At 44.7% G+C, this 19,585-nt stretch overlaps 1 protein-coding gene across 1 annotated transcript; it reads right to left on the bottom strand.

Annotated features, from left to right (window-relative positions):
• Nucleotides 1-716: 716 nt before the first annotated feature.
• Nucleotides 717-18,212, bottom strand: LOC122172929 (maestro heat-like repeat-containing protein family member 2B; the record flags this gene model as incomplete). The annotated part of the gene is made up of 16 exons (XM_065579938.1): nt 717-973; nt 1,422-1,584; nt 3,370-3,524; nt 4,693-4,845; nt 5,518-5,627; nt 7,065-7,188; nt 11,610-11,714; nt 12,567-12,662; nt 12,831-12,966; nt 13,449-13,528; nt 14,120-14,242; nt 14,568-14,594; nt 15,398-15,550; nt 17,243-17,365; nt 17,621-17,740; nt 18,105-18,212. Coding segments are annotated over 16 exons (1,974 nt in total), but the record flags the coding sequence as incomplete, so codon positions are not given.
• Nucleotides 18,213-19,585: the final 1,373 nt, after the last annotated feature.

Here is a 19,585-nt window from a genome sequence, read left to right as displayed (position 1 = left end):
AGTTCAGAAGGACTGTGAGAACTACAAAGAAAGAAAAGTAACAGGAAGTAGACAGGGGGTGGGGAACCAATTTTGGGGTACACATCAAAGGTGTGCTCTAGTATATTTGGGGGACAAAGAAGACACCCTGGTATCTTTCACTTAGGAAGTAGATGGACAGTGATAGGGACAGCGGGGTTGCTATCAGGTGTGATTGAGAACTTTGGGTGAGAAACATCTTTAGACAGGAGGTGAACCTGTTGGTTAAGTTTAGTCTCTAAGAGCATGTTATGATTTCATTTTACATGTAACCATTTTTTGCTCGCATTCTTACTCACTATCACTGGAATCTCTGTTCTTTGATCATCTCTGTTCTTGTTTGCATTATAAATATATCTAAGTGCTGTGTGTTTTGCCGTATAGTATAAGTAATAAAGTATAGAGTTTAAAGTATAAGTAATAAACTGGTGTGTACTGTTCCATTGGGAACAGCAGGCCTGGTAATTCTGTGGGAGTTCAGTGGATAAAGGTCTGAACACTATATGGAACGGTCAGAAGACTCAGGTGTTGGTGTGTGCCTATCACTAACCTGTACAAAGAGTCTGAGGAGGCCTGGATGGCAGTGTTTGTTTTGCCAGAGCCTGGTCGTTTCAGGGAAGCGACCCACAGCAGGCACAGACAAGACTTCCTCACTCTAAGGGCAGGCAATGGTAAGGTGTCTCGTAACCCTGGGAACTCCTGGGGAGTGTCACACAACTCTATTGGAATTCTCTTTGTTTCTCTCCCTTCCTTCTAATTACCGGCAAGGGTCGCCCTCAGTATGTTGTAGGTCTTTTTGGAATTCCCTCTGGCTGCTTATCCTTGGCAAAGGCATCTCTTGTCCTAGGGTTCGGCTGATCTGCTGCAGGAGAACAGGAAACAACTCTGGGAGCAGCTCCTGCACAGCTTTGCTCGACTGCAGTGCTGACACCACCTCAAAGATGGCACATGTTGCCTGAAAGGAGAGAATGGTAAAAACTGAGAGCTCTTCCCAACACCATCACACCCTCTCTCCCCTTCTGAGATCTGCTGTACTAAATTCTCACTTCCGCCAGTAACTTGAATGACTGCGAGCAACTCGCTTAACTCGTGGCTCAGTTTCCCACATCTGTACAAATGTGTATGACCTACCAAGGCATGTTGTGAGTCCTAAGGAATATTTGCAAAGCACTGTGAGAAAGCTGGTTCAAAGACTTTCTAATTGCCAGATGTTATTAAGTAAATCAGCCACGTACTCTAAAACTGCCGTATTTGTTCCACAGACAGCAGAGCTGGACTCAGGGAAACAGTACATCAGAGGAGAAGTGCCCACACAGCAATATTATACCACACTTCTAGCTTTGCATCAGCAGGATTGTCACAGGGCAGAGGAAAGCCTGAAAGACGTGTCTGTCTTTACTTACTGAGAGAGGTTCAGCAGCTGCCCAATCCCTGTCGATTTCAGTCTCTGAGGTGATGCGGCCTTCTTGTCTTGTTGGAGTCTTTATCTTGTCTATCAGGATCTTTAGGACTTGAGTGGCAAGCAAGGGGTCTCCCCCCAGAGATCTCCACAGCTCAGTGATGTCACTGCAATTTAACAGAAGTTACATGTGACCCCTGGACACTTTTGTGGCTCAAACTGAATACGTCATATTTAAGTAAAGACCAAATTTTCTCCTTGCCAATGATGAGAAAGTTAGGAGTACTGTCCTCCTTTAACGCTCCTCGTGTTTAAATATTGAGTTTCCAGTTACAGAACTAGGTTAAGTGACCTAGTCTTACTGCAGCCTCACCATTAATACTAGACTTCAGAAGGACAGGACACAGAGCACCAACCTCAGTTTCTGCTTTCCCATTTTCCAGTAAATATGGAATCATGAACATGTGGCTACAAAGATCTAGGGTTTGGAAGGCAAATTGATGAAGGAAAAGCCGTATTCCTACTAACTGGTGTGATATAGCATGGCCAGAGGACAGCAGGAGAGTGATAGATGGGAGATAAGTAAGCCCCAGGATGATGAGAGCCTTAGTCCCTGTAGAGGGAAGGGAGGCTGCTACAGATTAATTAGAGGACCTGAAACCAATTTAGCCAATTAGAGCACCTAAAGCCAGTCACCTGATAAACCCCCCCTGCTTCAATCAGACAGTTGGAGGAGTTGAAGCAGAGTTGTTTGGTGTTGGAACAGAGAGCAGTTTGGAGGAAGCAGTTTGGAGAAGTGCTGTGGCGGGCCAGAAGACCAAGACCCTAGCTAAAGGGAAACCCGGCTTGTGCAGAGCAGAGGGACTCTAGAGACACAAGGGGTTGGGAGAAACTTGGCCCAAGCGGAGAGAGGGCAGGAAGCCCCACAAGCTGAAGGGCCAGAGAGGGAAGTAGCCCAGGGGAAGGAATCGCTAGTTCAAGTGGTTCACTGCTATCCCTAGAGCCCCTGGGCTGGGACCCGGAGTAGAGGGTGGGCCCAGGTCCCTCCCTTTCCATTCCCCTTTTCAGATACTAATGGGACAATTGATACCCCAGTTCAGGGGTGAGAAATGGTGCCTGCACCCACACAAGAGGAGAAAGTGCGGGACGCAACATAATAGTGCCGGCAATTTGCCACACTGGATATACAATTATGAGACCAAATATTCGTGACCATCCTATGTCCCCTTCACAAAGGGTGTCCCTACCCTCTGTTTGCCAGAAGCTGGGAATGGGCGACAGGGGATGGATCACTTGGTGATTACCTGTTCTGTTCATTCCCTCTGGGGCACCCGGCATTGGCCACTGTCGGAAGACAGAATACTGGGCTAGATGGACTTTTGGTCTGATCCAGTATGGCCGTTCTTATGGTCTTAGATTCCAGCACTGATAACTGATAACTCAGTTAGGGATCTTTAAATGAAATGATGGATCTGCTTCCAGTCTAGTTTTACGTACCCAGGACAGCAACTCTATTCTAGTAGCCACACCCTCACTGATACCAAGCAGAGGTCTGATGATAATATTGGCTCTATTCTTTCTAATCAGCCAGGGATTTGGACTTGAAGCGGTCATGCTACCAGGAAACCAACAGCCACTGCTAATTTCCAGAGTGAGGTCAATTCAGGTGTCTAGAGAGGTAGATGTTTCCAACAATACACTCCAGTTATGCCAGTAAAAATAGGTCTTTAGGATATCAAAGCAGCTATTAATTAATGGAAACAGAATGACACTTAGTTTCTCTCCACACCCCACCTTAACATGCTCTTGGACCTTCCTGTAGAAAGACCCAGGCTATTAACCTTTAGGAATTATCCCAAACTGTTTGCTGCTTAAATAAAGCCCTACATCTCCCAGTAAAGCTGTGGGATCCATGTTTCACCAAGATGAATGCAATAGGTAGCGGTATATACCTGTCTATCGGCAGAGGTTCACCGAGGAGGCTGGAGATCACTGTCTCTAGGTCACGGTGAGCTAAAATGGACACCGCCTCCACCAGGAACTGCTTCAAGCTGCCCTCCTGGATAGTAGGCATGTGGCTATATATTATAACCAGGATATCTGGCACCTGGAAGGAACAAAACCAGAAAGAAATGTCCCTTTTTCTTTCTCTTCATTCATTCTACAGAATCAAAATCTTTATTTAGCTATTTAGCCAGTTGTTGCTTTTTTAGAAATTCTTCACTTCAAGAAACAAATGTTCAAATATGTCTGCATAAATTTAACCCACAAAAATTGCCCACACTTGGCTGTAAAAACTAACACTGACACACACATATACATACCAGATAATGTAATGTGGTGGTGCCCAGCTATGCATTAAATAAACCAGTTCGCATGCACAAAAGAAGGCTTTACTTGCCCACATTTTGCAGGTGTGATTTAAGCAGCCAAATCTGACCATTTGCCTCGAAGAATGCCTAGTTCATAAACAACCACAAGCACAAAATATGCAAGTGCTTTAAACACAGCGTGCAAATGCCTGGGACTATGAACAAGTGATGACCTCTCATAGTCACTCCTGGCCCTTCACATCTTCAAAACACTGTGCAAACATGGCAGTTCTGCTGCGAGGGTTCCCTGTCCTGAGACCTTTCACCAGCCTTGTTAGAAGATTTGTGGAGTGCTCCTTTCATCTAGCGCTAACGCACTGGGCTCCAGAATAAGGCATATAAATAGTGGATCCCAAAGACACTATAGTTTTCTCCCTCCCTCCCCCCTTCTATTCTTAAAGGGTACGTCTACACAGCAAAAAAAAAAAATCTCACAGCAGTGTAAAAGTGTAGCTGTTCCTGGTTGGGCTGGAGCCCAGGCTCTGAAACCTGGCAAGAGGGTGGGTCTCAGAGCCCAGGCTCCAGATTGACTGGGAATGACTACAGTGCTATTTTTATCCAGGTAGCCCTTAGCCATAGGCCTCCTAATAACTGGATGATTCCAAGTGCCAGTCATTCTGTCTTGTTGTACTTTCCCCAGAGTCTGTTTTTTCAAGCCTTTCTTGGCTGAATACTGTGGCAACAAGCTAGACAAATAAATAACCAACCATCTTCCTTTTCCCTTGGATTATCTCTGTCTACTGCGATTGATTCTGCCATTGCCTATCTTAGGGTAGGAACAGAGATGGAATCGACTCTATGTCCGAGGGGGAGAAACAGCAAGATTTTTGTTCATTACACATAAGGGCAAAGATCTAAAAGCCTAGAGTTTAGACAGAAAACCTCTCCAGTTTCCCGTTTTACCTTGTCCAGCATGGCATCTCCACACTCCTTCAGGATGATTTTCATCCACAGTCCAGCTGCCGTGGCACAGGTGGGGCTGGCAGACAGCATACCACCCAATGTGGCCTTAATAAAGTCTGTGGCCTGTTCTGAGGGAAAGTACTCACTAACAACCTGGGAACAAATCAAAAACAGGAGAGACTGCAGTGGTGTCTGGCTTTTTAAAAATGGAGGCCTAATATCTCTATGAAAAGATATATGCATCAACAAATTGTTAATTAGCCTCATGTCTAGTGAGCCATTTGTGATTACAATTCTCTCTACAGTCTATATACGACATTTTTGTATTCTACACTAATGATATCAGGTTAGAGACAAAGCCTCTGTTGCACAATTAGCACAACATTGTACTGGATATGCAGGAGGTAAGTTTCCAGTGTGTATTCTCTTATATACACTGCATCTTTTTACAACTTAAAAAATGAAGTAAAGAGAGGCATGCACACAAATATAGGCTAAGGCAAACCCACAAAGTGACAGAATGAAGACTGGGTGGTTTCTCAGCTTGATGTTCCACTAACAGAGTTTTTTCTCATGGATGGCTGGATAGGTACATGTGTGCGCAGCTGTGTGCGTATTTTCATGTGCGTGCAACATTCTGTGGAATCTGCTTTTTACATGGCATTCATAGCACACATCTATGAAAAGCATCTTGCTGGTTACTAGCAATGAATGCCCCGCTCCCACAGCTCACTCCAAGTACGGAAAGGCATCACGAAAGCGTAAATGTAAAATGAATGGTGCCCCGTCACTAGAACATCCGCACAAGCTTTTTGAGTCAGTTACCCTGGCCATTTTGGAAGATGCCTGAAACAGAGCCTCAGGGTCTGGAGCTGTTAGTGCTTCACGGAGACATCTCAGCTCCTCCGCCGCTGACCCCAGATTCATGGACTGGCCTGGAGTGGAGAAAAGGAGAAAAAGTACTGTAACGATTAATGAAACTGAACCTCTATTGCATGGATATTCATACAGAAGGATCCATGTGCTATGCTGTTATCAGCATAGTGTAAAATCTTGGCCCCATCAAAGTCAATGGCAAAACTCCTGATGACTGTAATGGAGTCGGGATTACACCCTAAATGTCTGAAAGTTAACGGCAGTGGTATGTTACTGTGAATGATACAGGATTGAACAAGCACTGTATTCAGCTTGGAGCAGCTTTCTGGGTGTGTCTGGTTTCAGTAGCCTCTCTGCTCTCAGTATTTAAATCTAATCTCATATTCAAGTACAAGTCATGCAGGTAGATCTCAGGGTCCAATGTAGAGGTGAATCCCTCCACCAAACTCGCATTGTAAAAGAGATGGGGCTGGACAAAAACTTCGGCAGGAAACCCAGGCTCATCAGTCACTTCTAAACAATGCTGGGATTTCTATCTTGTACATGCAAAGATTGGAGTCTCTTCTTCTGTTTCTGAATCACCAACACTGTTTTTTAAGACTGATTAATAATAATTGGAAATAAGGTGACCAGATGTCCCAATTTTATAGGGATAGTCCCGATTTGGGGGGTCTTTTTCTTATATAGACTCCTATTTCCCCCCACCCCCTGTCCTGAGTTTTCACATTTGCTGTTTGGTCACCCTAATTGGAAATGGCCTTAAACAATAACCAAGCCCTATCCCTTTACATCTAACCATTAGGTGAAAAGAATATCCTACTCTGTCACAAAGGGGAAAATGGCCTACACTTACTGCAGTAGCTTTGAATGCTCATGACTGAGGGCTGCTGGAAGAACTTTTTGTTTAAAGAATTATTCCGGGAAACCCCTCCAATACAGCCAGTGGCAGGGTAAAGAGAATGAAAATGTTTAGTACCAAGGGCTTATCTACATGGACAGAGTCAAGAAAGCTAATCCAAATTTATTTTCAAAATGCATTAGTTAAACTTCATTAAACACCTATGGGGACACACTTATTTAGAATTAAAGGGGCCTTATTTCAGGTTAGTTTCATTCATGTAATTCACTAAAATTAATAAGGGCCATTTTAATTCAGAATCAGAGCATCCACACATGTGTTTAATGCCACTTTAAATTTACACCTTTAGTTCATTTGGATTAACTTTCCTTAGTGTCCCTGTGTAGAGAAGCCCTAAGGAATTTAGCAGATATCTACCTGTATGCAGACCGTTTATTATTTGTACAGTTCCCAAAAGTGTGCTAGGCTCTTTACACATCATAATCTTCTCTTCTAATGAGGTATTTACAAGATGCCCACCATTCTGTTATCTAAGTGCTAACAGACAGGACAGAAAGAACTAGACAGGCAGAAAAATGGACATTACAACAGTGAAAGAAGGTGAAGAATTACTTATACCTGCTAATGGTCTCCTCACCTTGTATACAGAGAAGGCAGCTGATACAGTCAACCACCCACTGACGGGACGTGGCCAGTGAATCACAGCTGTATGGTGCTATTAGTCCAATCAGAGATCCAAACCGATTAAAAGTTTCCTGAGTCTAATTACAAAAGAATGAAGAATGAACGTTCTCCAGCTGTACTAGACTTCACTTGCCATCCTTATTGTTGCTACCAGTCAGCTCTGTGTTTTTGGGGAACCAGGGCACAGTATCTAGCCTGTGTGTCTCATGAAGGACACCCCTCACCCCCGTCTCTGTTTGAACCAAAACCGATCAGAGAAAAGGCTTGCAGAGAACAATGAAGGGCATGGGGAGACACACCTAGACCCCTCCTGACAAGGGTGACAAGATTAAGACATCTCCATTTTTGCATACAGAATGAAGAACAGAGACAACTCCCCTAGCCTCATCTGCATGAAAGATGGGACAGGGATTAGCATAAAGAATGAGGAACGGGGAACCGCACTGAACTCTGGGACCAGAAAAGCAGGGACGCACTGCATCATGGGAATCCCTGCTCCAGATGCTAATGAACCTACGCCTGCACACACCCAGCTCAGCAATTATCAGAGCAATTCTAGTAATAAATCTTTGATTGATATCCCATAATACTGAAGCAGCCTAGTTGCCTTGTGAGCTCCCTGGAAGAAAACAACACCCATAGCCAAGAGTGATCAGCTCCTATTGTCTAGCCCAGGGGTCGGCAACCTTTCAGAAGTGGTGTGCCGAGTCTTCATTTATTCACTCTCATTTAAGGTTTCACGTGCCAGTAATACATTTAACGTTTTTAGAAGGTCTCTTTCTATAAGTCTATAATATATAACTAAACGATTGTTGTATGTAAAGTAAATAAGGTTTTTAAAATGTTTAAGAAGCTTCATTTAGAATTAAATTAAAATGTAGAGCCCCCTGGACCTGTGGCCAGGACCCGGGCAGTGTGAGTGCCATTGAAAATCAGCTCGCCTTTGGCATGCGTGCTATAGGTTCCCTACCCCTGGCCTAGCCTAAAGAAAATCCTTGAGCCATCAGTTTACCCATAAACAAATCTAGTGTTCTCCCTTGAGCCATTGTATTTTCTCTACAAACCCCCCGACCTATGCCCAAGTAAGGGTTCTGATGTATAGACCCAAACTCTGCATCAGTGCCATTGGGATTCTATCTCCTGACTGATCGTGCTGGGGGCTCTGCCTGTCTTCAGCACTCAGGACCCTGAGCTACCACCACCACCTGGGAACCCCGACCAGTTCAAGCCTCATGGAGTGGGGGAGATCTCCTCTCTCTCTCTCTCTCTCTCTCTCTCTCTTTTCTTTTCTACCTCAGGTATTAACCTTTAAAATGTAACTTATGTTTGTTTAGCCCTCCTTGTGTAGTTATCACTATTATTCAATAAATAACTTTTATGGTTCAGCTGGTTGCTTCTCTCTCTCTCTGAATTTTACTCTTTTGTGTTTTTAGCTTCCCCCATTTACTCGGCAGCAACACTTCTTGTACCTAAGCTAAAGATCCCTGTAGTGCCCCAAAATACTGTGGGGTTTGCTCATCAAGTGTGTTACTCCCAGTACAATTGTAATGTGAAAGTGTGATAGGGACGTGTTAAACTTGGGGCACATAAGGGAGGGGCAGCTGAAAGTGCTGTTCAACCCAGCCTATTGAGACCAGGGGCACATAAGGGTACCAGCTTGAAAGTGCTGCTTAACTCAGCCCACTGAATACAGGGACATATGAGGGGATCAGCTGGGGCATGCTGATTGACTTGCTCTGCTAGTGTGTGTGTGTGTGCGCGTGCGCGCGCATCTTCATCTAGTTCTAGTTATTAGCCCTGGGGAACCTAGGTCCTGCAGGGTAGCTCCATTGGGAGCTCCATTGGGAGGGGACTTGTAGAAGGAAGGAGTAGAGCTCCATATGAACACACAAGTGACATAAGCCCCACATTAATAAAATTACAGAACCCTCCCCCCACCCAGAAGAGTAACCCTAATCAATGAGCCTACCCAAAGTGACGGGCACATCTGATAACATTGTGCCTCTGATTCCTGTACTGAACTGGGGAATGCACATTGGAAAACATAATCCCAATTGTACATACAAATGGATGGGGTCTAAATTAGCTGCTATCATGCAAGAAAGAGACCTCAGAGTCATTCTGTACAGTTCTCTGAAAGCATCTGCTCAACATGCAGTCAAAAACCATAACAACATGTTAGGAACCATTAGGGAAGGGATCGATAATAAGACAGTAAATATCATTATGCCACTGTATAAATCTACAGTACCCCCACACCTTGAACACTGCGTGCAGTTTTGGTCATCTCATCTCAAAAAAGATAGGTTAGAATTGGAAGAAATCCAGAGAAGAGCAACAAAAACGATTAGGCGTATGGGACAACTTCTCGTACAAGGAGAGATTGAAAAGACAGGGACTTTTCAGCTTTGAAAAGAGACGACTAAGAGGGAATATGATAGAGAACTATAAAATCATGACTGGTGTAGAGAAAGTCAATAAGGAAGTGTTATTTAGCCCTTCACATAACACAGGAACAAGGGGTCACCCAATGAAATTAATAGGCAGCAGTTTTAAAACAAACAAAAGGAAGCATTTCTTCACACAATGCAGTCAACCTGTGGAACTCATTGCCAGGGAGATGTTGTGAAGGCCAAAAGTATAACTGGGTTCAAAAAAGAATTAGATGAGTTCATGGAGGATAGGTCCATCAATGGCTATTAGCTAACATGGTCAGGGATGCAACCCCATGATGTGAGTGTCCCTAAGCCTCTGACTGCCAGAAGCTGGGGCTGGGACTGTCCAACGGGGGATGGTTCACTTGACAATTGCCTTGTTCTGTTCATTCCCTCTGAAGCATCTGGCAGCCACCACTGTCAGAAGACAGGATACTGGGCTAGAAGAACCATTCTCCTGGGGGATCCAGGATAGCCACTCTTATGTTTTATGTTCTTAGCTGATTAAATAGAGCTTCAGCTTTAGCATCCTGGGAGCATAAGAACCAAGAATGCATTTGTGACACTGGCAGACCAGTCAACCTGTGTATGACCCATAATAACTTAACCATAGGCGCTTCTACTGTATCAAGACAGTTCACTTGCATGTGAATTTCTAAGAGATGTATTAGTCTAGCAATCATCAACTCATTCAAAAATGAACAATAGAGGCTAAGTGTATTTGTCTGTTTATCTATACCCGGTTAGAAGTTTCACAATGTAACCAAATTAGCTTGTAGATGCTAATTCCCTTTCATGTCTTAATTGCCTTAATTATGTATGCAAGGTGTTCAGTTAACCTTAAAATCAAAGATGTAAGACACTCCAGGAAACCAATCATTTCTACATTATCTTCAGCTTAACTATCTGTGTTATAATGGAAGAACGGCTAATTACCTTATGTGAAGGAATGTAACTAGTTCTTCAAAGCAAAGTACAACAGGTGATCTGCATTGGGGGAAGGTCCTTCTGTGACAATTTCTGTGAGGTCGGCTTGTCAGCCTGCTAGAATAGCTATAAAAGAGAAGGCTTGGGCCTGGGCCTATCATCTCTAGTCTGCTTAAACTCTGAACAGGGAAAGTGTAAGCCATAGGACAGAGATTTTCCAAATAACATTTGGAATAACCTGGAAAGTGCATGGAAAAAACTAACAGACTTTACATCTAAGCTGCCTTTGGATTCTGATCTGTTGGGATGATTCCAGAGAGACTTTTACAAATCAGCAGTTTATTCCATCACTGTTGTGATCCTGAACTATGAACATTGAAAGTCACTTGTATGGATATTGATCAATTAACCATTTGTAACTCTCTTCTTTCTTTTAACAATAAATCTTAGATTTAGTTATTAAGGATTGGCTGACAGCATGATATTTGGGAAAGACCTGAGATTCATATTGACCTGGGGATAAGTATCTGGTCCTTTATGATCAGTGAACCTCACATATGGTGAGCCAGGTTTTCAGTAACCCCTCACTATATTAAACATAGAATATCAGGGTTGGAAGGGACCTGAGGAGGTCATCTAGTCTAACCCTGTGCTCAAAGCAAGACTAATCCCCGGAGAGATTTTTACCCCACTTCCCTAAATGGCCTCCTTAAGAATTGAACTCACAACGCTGGGTTTAGCAGGCCACTGCTCAAACCACTGAGCTATCCCTCCCCTTTCTTCCAAGACATGGATGTTTAGATGGGAGCCAAGGTCTGGACTGCCAAAAGGGGACTGCATTTGGCATCTTGTTAACTAGGGTGGGAGCTCTTCTGTTGTTGACTTGGTGAATCTAATTATAGAATAAGCCATCAGTTTGGGGGATTGTCTGCCCTCTACTTCTTGCAGTCTGCCTGGAGTGTGGTCACGGCATTGTTGTGTAAACCTCTCTCTTCTGGAAGCAGGGGGATCTTAGTCACCTTGAGATCCCAGCTGCTGCTCTGGAAGTTTTTCATGCATTTGCGTGGAGTGTCAGATCTGATATAAGCAGGGAAGTCAGCTAAAGGAAGAAATAAAGAATAAGAGGCTATACTCACTGTGCTATTAACTGTCTCTTGATATGCAGTCAGCAGCTGGGTGCTGGCCTGCAAGGCCCTTTCTCTCTCCCACTCCTTCTCTGAACTGAACCATGTCCTTAGTAGCTGTTGGTAGAGCAGGGGAATGGACAGTTAGTACCAGAAAATCCCTCCCAAAAGTTCCTCTTAAACAGGTTTAATTGTCACTAAAATCCCTCTCCAAAGCATCTGACCTCCATGTAGCAAAGGAATTACATGTCTAATGGAAGAGCCCCTTAGATATACAAGTCCCAGGGACCAGATTCACCTCTGGTGGTTGAAGCCAAAGGAGGTACATGAGAGATGAATCTGGGCCCGTGTATGTGATGTCTGCTGTAGACTGTCTGATGGGAGCTGTCTAGCACTTTGCATGCTGTTTGATGTCTGCTGCTGTGGTCTGTTTCCTGGGCAACTTCTCCCACGTCGAGTGGCAAAATGACAGAGAGGAGCATTTCTTTTTATTAATTTGAATAAGAGCAGAGAAGTCTTATCCTGAAGGTGCATCAAACTCCCCACCCTTCAGCTCTTCAAGATATTCTGTTCATGTCTGAGGAACAAGAAGTCTCCTCTGAATGAGTTTCCATACACAGGGCTTAACTCAATATTAATGAATTCCTCTTCGAAGAAATGATCAGTTTCAACTGGTTCTCTTGGATTTGGCTACTGCAGGGTGATTTTCTTGCCGGTCCAAGTAGTGTCAACTCCATTGTAAGAACTCGATCCCAATCCAGCCCTGGCATAAAATGGCATAGCTTCCGTGGATTTCAATGGGGCAAATGCCCACTTATCACAAGGAAGAATGTAGTTCTTTCTCCCTAAAATTAACTCCGTTGTGGAAAATTCCTCCACAACTGAAGCTTGACCCCCTAAATCTCTGACTCTTCCCTGCTGTAACACAAGAAACAAACAATCTCCACCGCGGTTCAATGGTCTACTCACATCAAACATTTCCTGGAACCAGTCTGCGGTTGGTTCTTCCTCCAGCAAAGTCTTCATTAGCTTGCCAAGGGCTTCCACGGACCTCATGTACAGTGACTGAAACCAGAAGAGAAGGAGTGAGGCTCAGCGCATATCATTTGTGTGTGGGGGCCGGGTGAAGCTAACCATAACCTTGCCAGGGAGGCCATGTGTGACTGCCATTACCCAGTGCCTGCTGGGCAGAAATACAGTGGATGGTGCCAGAGGAGAATTGTTGTCACGTACCTGTATATGCAGAGCATCCTTTGCTGTCTCGCCTTCCTCTTTCGTCTTCTCCAAGGGAGGAAGGGGAAATAAACTTTTGAAACACTGATCTATGAGCTCACGGTTTTCCTCCAAGGTCAAAGATGGTTTGAGTTTGCTGGCAGAAGAAAGAGAAAAGTCATGCATTAGACTCAGTACCACCTCCAAGTAAAAGAGTGGGTCCAATGGCTAGAGATTGCCCCAGTCTAGAACCCCAAATACAAACAACCCTTCACTTTGCAGCTGAGCACCTCTTTGCACCTCTATTAAGTATTGGCTCATCTAGAAGTAAAGCTAAAGCTTCAAGTCCCCTTTTTAGAGAAACCCACAAGCTTCCTTCCCCCTGCCAGCTAACCAGACACCTCCTTCCCCATCTGAACTCTCCTCCATTGTACTGCATGCCCCACAACCTCCAGTCTTGTGTCTTTCAAGCACAAACCTCCAAATGGACACATTCAAACCCTCAAGAATGAAAGTTCTGCTGGTGAGCAGCATGTGAGCCAAATCCTGCAGGCATCAGACTGCTCCCAACCTGACACTCATGAATTAACAAATAAGAAGTCATCACAGTGCCAGGAAATGTGGCAGAAAATAGCCTACCTCAGATGTTCAATGGCAAGAATTGCCTTGTAGCGAATTGGAGATGCCAGGGAATCCAGTGGTTCCTTTTTAATGAAGTCCTGAAATGCATTAATAGGGACATAAAAAATGGGAAATGGATTTGAAAGGCAGAGAGGTCTTCCTCTCCCACCCTGAAATAGGGCCATATGCCACACCTGTAATAAACAGACACCGTACTCAGCAGGCTCTCTGCCTCTGAAATGGACCATAGGGCCATCTGCAGGCTATACGGAGGACAGAAAGATAATTCACCAGACACAAGCCATTCCTTCCAGTTACAGCCCACAATATGTCAGCATCTCTGCCGAGCTCAGAGTGGACCCAGCATTCGGGGTGCCATGCAGGGGTCCATGGGGGAGGGATAGCTCAGTGGTTTGAGCATTGGCCTGCTAAACCCAGGGTTGTGAGTTCAATCCTTGAGGGGGCCACTTAGGGATCTGGGGCAAAATCAGTACTTCCTGCCATGCGGGCAGGGGACTGGACTCGATGACCTCTCGAGGTCCCTTCCAGTCCTATAATCTATGAATCTATGAGACTGCAGTAGTACAGTCACAGCCAATGGATAAAATAACATCTCCCTGGAAACCCAGTCTTATTGCATTACAACAAACTCCTTTGTACTTCAGTCCTCAAAGCTCCTAATCACTCACCAGCATGTAGCCAAGGAGCTCCTGTTTGTAAGAGAATTCGAACTCCTGGGAGTCTCTGGTCTCCAAGATGGCACAGCTAATCTCCGTGACATTCTGGATGAGAGTTAGTTTTAGGTACATATCCTACATAATCCAGAAGGAGAAACAAGGGAATGTGGATGAGAAACTGAGAGAAGAACCAGAGTCCAGAAGATAAAGATCAGGAATTAAATCTAGCCTCAGGAGAGAAGAGAGGTGTCCGCAGACCCTAGAAGGCAGAGGACCCCAGCTCTGCACCCACCTCAGAAGAAAAGAAAACCCACGTTCATCAAATAAATCCAGGTCCACTTACACCAGAGCAACCAGGACTCCTGCTTGATGTAGCAAGGAAATCAAGCTCTGTGCAATTTAAACAAGCAACTTGTGTATAGAAAATGCAAGACCTGAGAGCGGATTATTTAGAATTTACCTTGTTCGTAACAGTGATGCCCAGCACCTGAAAAACGAAATGCAAAACAGTTCTTAGCAATGTATGTCCAACATAACACACATCCTCAAAATGTCCTGGCTGGTGAATATGGAGCAGAGAGAAATCACTATTGTTAAATCTTCCAAAAGGCAGGAAATGTATCCAGAGGGGGTGTTTTGTAGAGGTCAATATCAGGGGCCATCCTATGTAATATTTGCATTTGTGAACTACTAGAAGATATCAGTTTGGTTCAACTGTTTTTGACAATGCCTAAGTGAGAGTCTCAGTCAGATAGGGCAGAATTGAATGGCAAAGTGACGTGGAGAGGTTGCACGGAGATGAGAGTCAGTGCCTGCAGTCAGACACCTAGGGAACAGAAATAAGGAGCACACAGACAAACAAGAAGACAGATAAGAGGTAAGGGAAGTAGTGTGTCCAAGAAACAGAGTGACAGCAAATCAACTAAATACAAGCTAGCACTAGTCTCTCTTTGCTAGCGAAAGATAGAGCTAGATACAAATACATATTAGGGGAGTTAGTGTTATTCTGAATATCCTGAGTGTGACTGCATCTGAATTACTGTGTAGCTGTGGTCTACAGAATTTCAGAAGAATATAGAGAAACTAGAGAAAATACAAAGAAGAGTAATAAAAATGATACAACATGTGACAGCTCACGCTCCGTCCATTACAGTTTTAAATTTGAGTTATGTGACAAATTATTGCTCAAAGGAGAGTTTTAGAAAATACAAGCCCTCTCTCTATAAACTCAGAGGCAATGCTATCACTTCAGGGTAATGCCCCTAACACTTATCACACAAAAGCTCTTACCTGACAACTGGCTCTGTAATAGTGAAGGATGTTCCCTGTGATGTCTGCCTCCACTCGGGAGAGAAGCTGGTCTTTTGGAGCATGAACAGCCACGTTGCTGTATGTCAGCATCAGGGTGCTGCGAGTCTTGCCTCTTTTTCCACGGTGGTAGTCCTAGACAATCGGAAACGTCACTAGAGACAAGTTCTTGTGATTCATTTTGCCTTGGAATTCTGATCTGCTGCTGACCGAGGAATTGCTCACAGCAGCAATGGCAGTTTGCACTTGCAAAGCTCTTTTCAGCCAAAGATCTCAAACCAGTATTTAAGCAATATAATAACTGTGTGAGGTAGGGAGTTATTAGTATCTCCATCATTCCCACAGGTCACTCTGACACAGAGAGCCTAAAATGCTGAACCTACAGCAGTGAAGTACACGGGAGCTTAGTCATTGACACTGGTGGGTACAAGATCAGGCACTAAATGTCTTGCCTAAGGCTGCACAGTGAGTAAATGCAGAGCCAGCAATGGAAGCCCAGAGGCCTAGTCTCCTGCTCTATCCTCTAGATCAGTGGTTTTCAACCAGGAGTACTTGTGTACCCCTGAGGGTCTGCAGAGGTCTTCCGGGGGTATATCAACTCATCTAGATATTTGCCAGTTTTAGAAGCATAGAATATCAGGGTTGGAAGGGACCTCAGGACGTCATCTAGTCCAACCCCCTGCTCAAAGCAGGACCAATTCCCAACTAAATCATCCCAGCCAGGGCTTTATCAAGCCTGACCTTAAAAACCGCTAAAGAAGGAGATTCCACCACCTCTGTAGGGAACCCATTCCAGTGCTTCACCACCCTCCTAGTGAAAAAGTTTTTCCTAATATCCAATCTAAACCTCCCCCACTGCAACTTGAGACCATTACTCCTTGTTCTGTCATCTGGTACCACTGAGAACAGTCTAGATCCATCCTCTTTGGAACCTCCTTTCAGATAGTTGAAAGCAGCTATCAAATCCCCCCTCATTCTTCTCTTCTGCAGACTAAATAATCCCAGTTCCCTCAGCCTCTCCTCATAAGTCATGTGCTCCAGACCCCTAATCATTTTTGTTGCCCTCTGCTGGACTCTTTCCAATTTTTCACATCCTTCTTGTTATGTGGGGCCCAAAACAGGACACAGTTTTCCAGATGAGGCCTCACCATCGTCGAATAGAGGGGAACGATCACGTCCCTCGATCTGCTGGAAATGCCCCTACTTATACAGCCCAATATGCCATTAGCCTTCTTGGCAACAAGAGCACACTGTTGACTCATATCCAGCTTCTCGTCCACTGTAACCCCTAGGTCCTTTTCTGCAGAACTGCTTCCTAGCCATTCGGTCCCTAGTCTGAAACAGTGAATGGGATTCTTTCGTCCTAAGTGCAGGACTCTGCACTTGTCCTTGTTGAACCTCATCAGTTTTCTTTTGGCCCAATCCTCTAATTGTCTAGGTCCCTCTGTATCCTATCCCTACCCTCCAGTGTATCTACCATCATTTTACAACAGACTGCCTGCAGTTAAGCAGAGAGGAGCACAATCTGGAGCTGGGGTTCTCTCAAATGATTTTTATCATCTGATGTCTCATGGCTTGAGCGCTCCTCCCATGCACAATGTGTGGGAACTACATCAGTCGCTTGCATGGAAAAGACATCAGACGATAAAAATCATTTTAGAGAACCCCAGCTCCAGATTGTGCTCCTCTCTGCTTAACTGCAGGCATCACGTAGAACGCATACATTGGGGGACAATGCTAGCTGACCAGAGCAGACACTACCGCAGGGTTGCTGCCCCCGCTTTAGAGGGGGAGAGGAAGTTTGAGAGAAGCCCCTGGCTCCTTTACCTTCAGGTGGCTGATGAACCCAGAAATCTTAACCTTGCTCATTGCAGCCCCAAACTCCTGAAGTGCGTTCAAGGTGAGGTCCAAGTGGCTCTCAGCAGACAATGCAAGGATGGAAATGACTCCCTGTGACCCAAGAAAAATACTGGTTAGGATCTAACTAGGTGCCTGATAGACCCCACGACTCCATTCCTTTCACCTGAAGTGGTGTAAAATGCCAGTGAGGCCTGAGACACATGGGGAGCGGGGGCTGAGTGAAATAGCAATGAAGAGGATATGACGCAAAATGGCATCTGTCCCCCGAGGCCAACTCAGAGCTGAGCCCCACAGGCAGCATTCAGGGATTACTTGGTAAAGTGGGGAGAGGGACAGAGTCCTCACCTCTCTCTCAGGGGCTTCCGTATAATCTGTTGTCGTCAGAAATGTATTAATCTGTGATTTAACATGGACCAGGTCCTGACACACTGCTAAGGATGTTCCTAGTGCCTTATACAGGAAACTCTGAAAGAAAGAGACCAGCACTGAGAGATCAGTAACACAACGTGCCTGTCAGTACAGACCCAGCTCAGCAACACTCAGGAAGGAACAAGATAGCCAAGTCCAAGCATCCAGACTGCAGAAACATCCCATCATCTAGCCCAGCCAGAGAACCAACAATGCAGTACAGACAAGCAGCCTGTCCAAGCAAATATTGGAAGGGCGGGGGGGGGGGAGGGGGACAAGAGAGCAGGGCACAACTAAAAACAAATGTTATATGCAGAATAAAATATAAAGTAATGAAGCCTTGAGAGAAGCCTTATGCAGCCCCCCCAGTCAGAATTTCAAGGGAAATTAACTAGAAACTAAGCCTTAACAGATAACAAACCTTCTCTTTGGAGGGGCTGGCATAGCCGGCCATCTGCTGGCTCAACTCAAGGCTTATTTGGCTGCTCCAGGCACTGTCACCTATCATCTCTAGAGATGTCCTTAGGAACTGCGTGTAAAACAAGAGTTAAAGCAGATGGTTAATTGCAAGAATTTGGGGGTTGTTGTGGGGTTTGTTTGTTTCTTTGTTTGGTGTTTTTTTTTCTTCCTTGTTCTCGGTTGTAAAATTTCCAATATTCAGGTGTCATGGGAAGATTATTTCCCTATTGACAACTATAAACATCAACAACCCAGACTTCCTCTGCCTGTTGTTCTTTAACCTTTGCCTGATGATTCCTCTCAGTCCCCAAACCCAGATGGACAGTGAATTGGAGAATGAGATGGAGCCAAGAAATCTGACCATTCAGGAGTGATTTTATAGCGGATGGAGAATGGGTCTAATAAATTTTGAACACAGGGCCCTGGACTATGAAGGACCAGGCACCTTCTCTGAAGTGTTATGGACCCTTTATGCCACCTCCTGAGGGTCCCCAGGATTGTGAGGTACCTCACTACCACCTGCCCTTAGCATGAGGAAGCCTCCTCTGTGCCTGCCACATGTCAGCTCCTGACTCTGCCAGCCACAGGAAACACAAGCACACCCTTCTCACCCCATCCAGCTCCACTGTCCTTCTACAGGTAAGCCATCGGTACACTCCAACCGCCGAGCCCTCTGTGCAGCCCCAGAATGTCCAGCCCCTGTTCCACTGGACACTCACAGAATTCATAGGTTTGCTACACACCTGTCACCGGTGTTACCTCAGCATCATCGCTCCATTTAACACACTTAGATACGTTTAGAGTGAAAACAACTATACTTCACTTAGATACATTTATAGTGAAAACAAACAGAGTTTAATTCACGAAGGTCAGAGATTTGAGAAGCAGCAAGTAAAATTAATGTAAACAAATGGTTACATAAAAATAAAATCATAACACACTTCTAGAGCTTAAACTTAGATAACCAAACATTCCCCTGTCTCACAAAGGACAGCTCCCCCAAATCTCTCTCCCAGCATGAAACACCCAAATCAAATGTGATCCTCCATTCATAAGACAAGCCAGCTGGCAGTTCGTCCAATAGGTGAAGGATACCTGGTACAGGATACCTCTGGACCTCCTCCAGATATAGTTCCAAGCATCGTCTTCACTTGTAAACAAGGTACCCCCTATTGTTTGTTTGTTTGTTTTTCTTGTATCGAATCTCCTTTGGAGACTTTGCAATCACTTGATTAGAATGTTGCTCTATTGATTAGCATCCACTGTGAAGAATTACTCATCTACATACAGCCATTCAGGCAGATAAGCATCTCCTGCCTCAAAGAAACTTGTTGATCACTTTCTGGTGACCAGCCCCAACTCACAGACCTTAAAAGCATAAATTTCAGTATACAACCATAGCGCATTATCTATTATCCATCCAGTCACTGTGCAATGATTATG

This window comes from Chrysemys picta, unplaced genomic scaffold, assembly GCF_011386835.1.
Source record: "Chrysemys picta bellii isolate R12L10 unplaced genomic scaffold, ASM1138683v2 scaf1106, whole genome shotgun sequence".
Classification (NCBI taxonomy): Eukaryota; Metazoa; Chordata; order Testudines; family Emydidae; genus Chrysemys; species Chrysemys picta.
Note: the sequence above shows the minus strand (reverse complement) of the source record. Positions and strands in the feature narration are given on the sequence as shown.